A 7,961-nucleotide genomic window follows, 5' to 3' on the forward strand; every position below is an offset into this window, starting at 1 on the left:
CAGATGTTACGATCAAACTGTTGATTAGCTCTTTTTTTTTTTTTTTTTTTTTTTTTTCTTTTGCTTTTTGAGTTTTAATTACATGAAAATATATGAAAGTATTTCTATTCTTGCTTGAGTAAATGTTTTAGCTATTCTGCCCACCTCTGGGTATTTGTAGCAGCTTCCATAACCAAGACAGTTTTTTTTTGTTGTTGTTGTTTATTCCGTTTTTTAACCCACAGATTTCCCACTGAGAGCAGTGAAAACAGCTCAGTTCTCCCTCCAGCTGGTTTCTTTCTCCGTAAAAGTTGTCAAACTGCTGGAACAGGAATGTTCTCGCCCTGCGTTGAGCCTCTCTGTCTGATAGCCAGTGCTGCACCCAAACAGATCAAGTTAACCGTGTTTCAAGCGCATTCACCCGCACTTCCGGTAGAACCGTCAAAAATAAAACCGGCTTAACGGTTACAGCTCTGATTTTACCTCTAAAGCAAAGTCTATATTTCTCTCATATAAGGCTGCATATACAATAAGTGAACTTCAAAGAGTAAAAAAAATAGGAGTAAATTATTTTATATTATTATTTTTGTTGGACTTTCAGTATATTTTACCCCTCAAAATATTGGTCAAATAAAATGAAAAACTAGAGTTTATTTAGATGAAGACTTGAAACAAACACACAAATAGGTTAAATTGAGTAAACTGAATGTCAAATTTATTGTCTATTTATTGTAATGATATTTTCTCCATGAAGAAAATTTGGAAAAGAATAACAACAAACAAATAAAAAGAAAGCTGGATTATTCACAGAAAGAGCTGAAGTTATGTCCTTCAGTTGGAAAGAGTAAACATAAATAAAAGACAAAAATCTTACTTAAAAATTTAATTGGGACATTCCTGTTTTTTGTTGTTGTTGTTGTTGTTGTTTTTTTTTTTCTTTTATAGGAAAATTGGTCCAACAGCAAAATTAGCCTAGGTTATTTAAAGACCTGAAGTTCCCTTTTTCAGATTAAATTAACTAGCATTTGATCAAATAGTGTTTAAAAATGTGACCAAACGAGAAGAACGGTCCAAAAACAAGAACAGACCAATAATAACATTACAAATATAATGTATACTGATTTTTTTATTTTTTTTATTCACAATACCCCATTTCTGGAGTATGGATATAAAGAAAAATAAAAGATGATGCATAAAACTGCTTAAAAATAATTAAAGTAACTTACAAATTTATTGTTAGCCTAAGTAAGTCTGTATGTTATGTTTCTAACAAATTAATTTTTCTATCAGAGTGTACATTTTGGTTTGGATAATTGTTTAAAACATTGCCGAATCAAATTGTTGGTCATGCCTTTAATTTGAAGGTTGAGTCATCCTGTTTCCTGTTTCACAATAAAAACTGACGCAGCGGAGACAACGTGGGTCTCCCGGACTTTGACATTCCGCCACGGGTAACTAGTCTAATAAGTTGCGCTCTGTCCAACCAGCGGCTCAAACCTCGGGATAAACCCGCCTGTAAGGCTCCGGACAGCGGACATGGCTGACCTGTGGGTCTCGCTGGGTGTCCTGGCCGCCGCGGTGCTGCTCTGTGAGGCGACCCGCCGAGCTGCGGCGCGTTTTCTCCCCGGTGTTTGTTGGATTTACCTGCTGGAAGCGGCGTCCACCTTCCAACTCTGCTGCTGCACCCAGGAACTCAAACTGCTTGCGGAATCCGTCCGCTTGGACCTATCGATCAGCTTGACTCTCACTTATGTCGTCACAGTTGTTCATTTATCAACTTTCAGAGAAGCGACGTGTAATCCCGCTGCGGCTCTGGAGAGAGTCTGCCGCGGCACGGCGAGTGGCAGAGCCGCGGCTCTCCTCATCGCTGTCCAGCTCGGAGCCGCAGTCGCCGCACGGTCCTTTGCAGCGTCCGTTTGGTCGCTGGGGCTGTCGGATATGCACCGCCAGCACCAAAAGTTCGGGTTCCGGTGCTTCGACCCGCTCGGTGGGACTGTGCTGGAGGCTGCTGCCGTGGAGCTGGCGTGCGCTTTCGCGGTGCAGGCCACCGCCATGCACATCCACAAGCTGGAGGAGAAACTCCGAGTTCACTTCTTCGCTGCGGTCATCACCGCCTTGGTTTACGCAGGTGTGTTGGACCAACAACAAAAAAAAAAAGAGTAATGCAAACATGTAAAGATCCCTGGTTTTATTTATTACGTCTTAAAGTTGATACGATTAATCGATTATTGAAATGATCATCAACTAATTTAGAAATCTGTTAATGTTAACTGGAGTATACTGACTAAAAAAAACAAACTACAAAAACATTCAGAGCAATAATTAAGTCAAACTTCTACTCAACTTCCATGCATACAGTTTGTATTTAAAGCTGCAGAATGTAACATATATCTTTACATAAGTTCAAGCATAATTGTGAAAATCGAGCTCCTCTGCGGGGCTGCACAGTGGCGCAGTTGGTAGAGCTGTTGCCTTGCAGCAAGAAGGTTCTGGGTTCAATTCCCGGCCTGGGGTCTTTCTGCATGGAGTTTGCATGTTCTCCCTGTGCATGTGTGGGTTTCCTCCGGGTACTCCGGTTTCCTCCCACAATCCAAAAACATGACTGTCAGGTTAATTGGTCTGTCTAAATTGCCCCTAGGTGTGAGTGTGTGTGTGCATGGTTGTGTGTCTCTGTGTTGGGTTTAAAGAGCATATTTATGTGCTTTTGTTTATGTTTTGTCCTTTTTTTTATTTTATTTTTTATTATTTCGTTTGCAGGTGGGAGTATTTCTGGAGCCGTTTTTAATCCGGCCCTGGCTTTCTCCGTTCAGTTCCCCTGCAGTGGCCACACATACCTGGAGTACTGCTTTATCTACTGGCTGGGTCCAACATTGGGTAACGATCAGGGGTGAAAGTAGTTTTAAATTCTTGGGGGTTCTATGATAAAAGAATATATATATATTCCATTGGCAGATTATTATATATTCTTTGTAGCTTTTCTCCAAGTAGGCAAAACTTCTTGTAAGTTGCATTTACTTTTAAGATATTTTTAAGTCAAGTATGATTGAAATTTTAAACCTGATAGAATTATGAAAAATCCTACTTAAATTAATGGTTTTAATATACCATTTTCAATCTAAACTTAATATTTCACCATTAAAATCCCTGTTTTAATCCCTAGTCTCCTGAAATATACCGTTCTGAAGTCCGTCATGGCGCCTTGAATGATTAAGTGATGCAGTTGCAAAGGGTTAATAGTTTGAGTCATGCAGAACTGATTTAACCGTTTCCATAGCAATGATCAGAAGCAAGACATTCCCCCAGAACTACTGAGACTCTTTGTAGCTATGACCTCGTCTATGACATAGATCAAAGAACATCTGAGGTTATGAATGCTTGGATCTCAAAACAGGAGATTATATACAAGCAGCTCTTGGATTGTTAGCACCGTGTTCGAAAAATATTTTGACAATGCAACAGATCGGAGTCACCACCATGTTTTTCCCCCTGACGTTTGGAGCAGGTTATTTTATCACCACAGGAGTGAGGAAGCTATTTAACAAGCTACTTCCTGGGGTCACTTTTGACATCAGTAGTTACAAGGATGAGTATGAGTATGATGAATTTGATGCGCATCTCTTCAAACCTTCCCCGACTGTGAAGCAAACTTCACAGCAAAACTCATCAGGCCATTCTACGAGTTTTCAGACAGATCGGTCTGTGGCTCATCAGGCCACAGCAAACGGATAGATCACTCAGGTCGGTCTGATGGCGAGAACAATGATGAAGGGAATGATTCCTCCAATCTTGCTAAAGTGCACAGATTGAGAAGGGTTGGAGAGATAAGGAGGAAAAAGAGGCGTCCAAAAGCTGAACCTCTGCTCTGATGATTAGAAGACTGGACCTATCAAGAGAGATCTGTCCTAAGGAACAATTTCTCTAATCTCAAAGAAGAAACATTCCACGTCCCAAGAGCCAAATAATTAATAATTCATTATTAATTAATTGAATTATATAATTAAATTCTATAATTTTGCCCCCCAAAAAATTGCCCCCCCTTGTTCGTCTGGAGCCGGGGCTGAGTATAACAGGGAGTCTCTAAGAATCCAACCCCCACCCCCTTCGCTCACACACATCGTTCAACCAGACAGCTATTTGTAAGCCATAGGGGAGGCCAGAAATAGTTTGGAAACCACTGGGGGGGCCCAGGAGAAAAAGTTTGGGAACCACTGCTCTAGAAGTAGATAGAAACATTTTGCTATAATTAAATTATAATTTAATAATAAATATTATTGTAACCATAAATATTATTGTAATATTTATTATGATAATTAATATAATAATGATATTTATAGTATTTATATTATATAAATAATAATAATATATTATTTATTATAAATCATATTATTTATAAGAACATAAATATTTATTATTTATATTCTTATATAAATAATAAATATTTATATATAATAAACACTTTTTTATCATAAAAACGCAATCTGTTTTTATAATTACAATAACATTTTTTTAATCATAATATTACTATTATGATTAATATTACAATATTATATAAAGTTATATAACATGGTTATATTATAACTTTATGTTATTAAAATTTAATAACATAATATTAAATTAGAATAACATAGTTATTATTATTGCTATTTTTTAAAAATAATAATAATAGTACTAATGGTATACCCACAAAAAATCTGAATATCCAGTCCATTAGTCTTATGTTTTTATGGCTTGATGTCTATTTTGCGATTATTAATAAGTGATCAATGTGGTAGATTAGCTACTGCAGCTATTAGCTCATTAAACACCTGCTGTACTGATGATCTGTCAGAGTTGGTGTTTAACTCGCCTTTTATTTTCTAACTGAACTGAAACGGAATCTAAATGTTAAGGATGTCAAAGTCAAGCTAGCATAACTGAACTACTTCCCTCTCCCTCCATATTTTTTTCTTAATTACCTTTTTCCTGACCTATTTATGTAGTGATAGTGTAGCAAAGCACTGCATCCCTTTGCCTTTGTCTTTTATCAGGCATACATTTAACATTTTGTACGTTTTTATATATATATATATCAACGATCATGTTTTCATTTGATTCCTCCTCTTTTATAGTGTTTTAATTTGTGTTTTAGTTTCATATTTAACACACAGGCGGCATTAAAATGTAAGCTGCTGTGTGCCTGCAGGCATGGCGAGCTGCATCCTCCTGTTCGAGAAGATCGTCCCTTTTCTTTCTGGAAAGAGCACCGTTGGGATGGACGGCTCCATTACACAGAAAGAGAAGACACAGTAGATTTTTGTTTTATGTAAGTGGGAGAACAATTCTGAATAATTAAGACTTTTCTCTGTGACTGATGGACCAGATTGGGTTTGATGAAGCATCAAGCATCACTGATGAGGAAAAACCCTTTTGGAAAATTTATGCTCTACAACAGAGGTTCCCAAACTGTGGGGCTACGATTCATTTTGCCCCCCCCAAAAATTGCCCCCCCTTGTTCGTTTGGAGCCGGGGCTGAGTATAACAGGGAGTCTCTAAGAATCCTACCCCCACCCCCTTCACTCACACACATCGTTCAACCAGACAGCTATTTGTAAGCCATAGGGGAGGCCAGAAATAGTTTGGAAACCACTGGGGGGGCCCAGGAGAAAAAGTTTATGAACCACTGCTCTAGAAGTAGATAGAAACATTTTGCTACCTTTGTGACTTTTCAGACCAGTGGGAGGAATAACAAATCTGAACATGAACAGACAAACTTTTGCTCTCACCACTTCATTTAGGTCATTTATGAGAAGCAAAAATGAACCAACAGATGAAGAGTTATATTTAAAACATGCTTTGTTTTAGTGACTAAAAACTCAATGGTGACCAAAAATACCATATTGGTCAAAATAGACCAATATGGCTGATGCACTGAAGTTAATATCATGCCTATCATTAAAAATCCAAAAGAAAAACTGTATTTCATATAAAATTTTATTTGTTTTGATTACATATGTCTGGGATTATTTTTCACATACCATCAGCATTGGTGGTGCAATTATGAGACGAGCTAAATTTAGGAAAGTGTTTAAATAATTATAAAACTCAATTCTCTTGTATTTACAGCCCTTAAACATTGAAAATGTGACTTTAAAGATTTTATAAGACTCAGTTGTTTCAAACATACTCATAGCTATTAATCCTGCTAACGTTAGCTAACTATTACTTGGATTTAGAGCAGTGCTAATATACATTAGATCTATGGGAAATTTATCTAGACTGCCTGTGTTGATGGACAAATTCCAAATAATCCAGATATATACATGTAGGTTAGCTAGTAAAATTATGGCATAATTGGTTTGAATTGTTTGCTACTTCAAATTGGCTAACAACTGGCTAACAAAACAAACCATTTCTTACGCTTTGATAATTTTTTCTCTTGAATACGCAACTGTTCTCAAACTTTCTTTGGCATTTCTCTTTTAGCCTTATTTAGTCTTTTCAAAACATTATTAGGTCCTCAACAATAAAACTGGCATCTAATCTGTCTGTTTGTATGCCAGCTCAAAATCCCAGCAATAAAACTCCAGTTTATTGCATTCCTTAGAGAAAAAAATGTTTATTGTATTGTATAATTATATGAATGAACCTCTTATGATATGGTTTTTAATTTAATTGGAATATTTTTAGTTATTTTGCATATTTTAATTTAATAATTACATATTTCCTAAAACCAGCAATCCAAATGCATGGAGGTCTTGAAAATGCACTGCAGAATGTTAATACTTCACTCTAACAGACGACAGTAACGCGTACTCGCATGTTTTCAATGCGTCAAATGGCTCCATAAATATCCTATTAATAGCATTTATGCTTTCTATGCAGTACAGTGAACTCGTATACCTGCACCAAGTGCTGATAAACATTTCTAAGAATGTCTGAACACACCAGCTAAATGCAGTCAGGTTAATATTTGGTGACAGCTTCTCTTAAAGGATCAATAAAGTCCATCTACAAACACTGTAAAATGATAACGACCTCTGTCAATGAGTTTTCTGTTTATTCCAATTACAGTGTGCAAATATTTACTAAAAATGTAATCAAAATGTAAGTTAGTTAAAATTATGTATGAAAGCCACAGAAACAGATGGCTGCACTCTACCTACCCACCTGCCTGCCTTTCTAAAAATAGCTGATACTGTGATATATTTTTATACATCTGACAGCAATTTAATGTTGTTTAATTATCTTTGTTTTAAATTAAGCACAAGTTTTATTTTTATTTTATTTTATAGATTAATAAATATGGTAGCATTAGATGATGGCTTTGAATCCACCAAAGTGTTTCTGTTATTTTTAAAACTTTTTGTTGAGGTTTCAGACAATCATGGTAAGTTCATTTATTTTAGATGAAAATAATGTTTTTGTCTTTAGATCTTTCTAGTAAAGTGTTGCTGCATAAATAATATGTGCTGCTACAAGTGAAAGCTGCCTGAATGAAGTATTGGCACAGGGTGCTGAGGATTGTAGTAAACTTACAACTTATTTGTATTGTTGTTTGTCTTTATCAAATTTAAGCTATTGCTAATAGCTCATGTTGCTATAAAATAATTTTTTTCTGATTTGCTGTTTGTCAGAAAAATGTACAGTACGTTATGTTTCTAGGAAACATGGTTTTTACGTATGTAATAAAGGCATTCATTTTTAGTGATATGTGAAGTATTTTGATTGGAATAAAAGGTAAACAGAGTTTTTTGTCATTGATGTTTTGGGCTTTTTGTATTTGTTTTGTTTTTTCCCTGTCATCTGCAACAGTGGCCCAATAATAACGTGACTTCATCTCTTGCAACATTTACTGAAACTGCAAGTGAATCTGATGGTATGACCTACTTTTTGGCTAATTTGGCTAATAATTACCTGATCACATTAGGACACTCGGAGCATTAAAAATAAATTCCTAGGCAGTTTGTAGGTTCTTAAATGGTGATGTTATGCAAAAAGTTGGG

The 7,961-nt window shown here is 36.1% G+C and overlaps 1 protein-coding gene across 2 annotated transcripts; it reads left to right on the forward strand.

The window, feature by feature from the left end:
• The first annotated feature begins 1,379 nt into the window (after positions 1 to 1,379).
• On the forward strand, positions 1,380 to 7,705 carry LOC103476302 (aquaporin-11-like). 2 transcript variants are annotated; one of them, XM_081615764.1, is made up of 3 exons: positions 1,380 to 2,107; positions 2,737 to 2,866; positions 5,162 to 7,705. In XM_081615764.1, the coding sequence occupies exons 1-3, from the start codon at positions 1,516 to 1,518 to the stop codon at positions 5,283 to 5,285; spliced, it is 846 nt and encodes a 281-aa protein (XP_081471890.1). In that variant the 5' UTR covers positions 1,380 to 1,515; the 3' UTR covers positions 5,286 to 7,705. The 2 variants fall into 2 exon arrangements, with proteins under 2 accessions (XP_081471890.1, XP_008426765.1); XM_008428543.3 differs by having other exon boundaries at positions 2,737 to 2,853.
• Positions 7,706 to 7,961: the final 256 nt, after the last annotated feature.

This window comes from Poecilia reticulata, chromosome 14, assembly GCF_904066995.2.
Source record: "Poecilia reticulata chromosome 14, P_reticulata-male-v2, whole genome shotgun sequence".
In the NCBI taxonomy this organism is placed as follows: domain Eukaryota; kingdom Metazoa; phylum Chordata; class Actinopteri; order Cyprinodontiformes; family Poeciliidae; genus Poecilia; species Poecilia reticulata.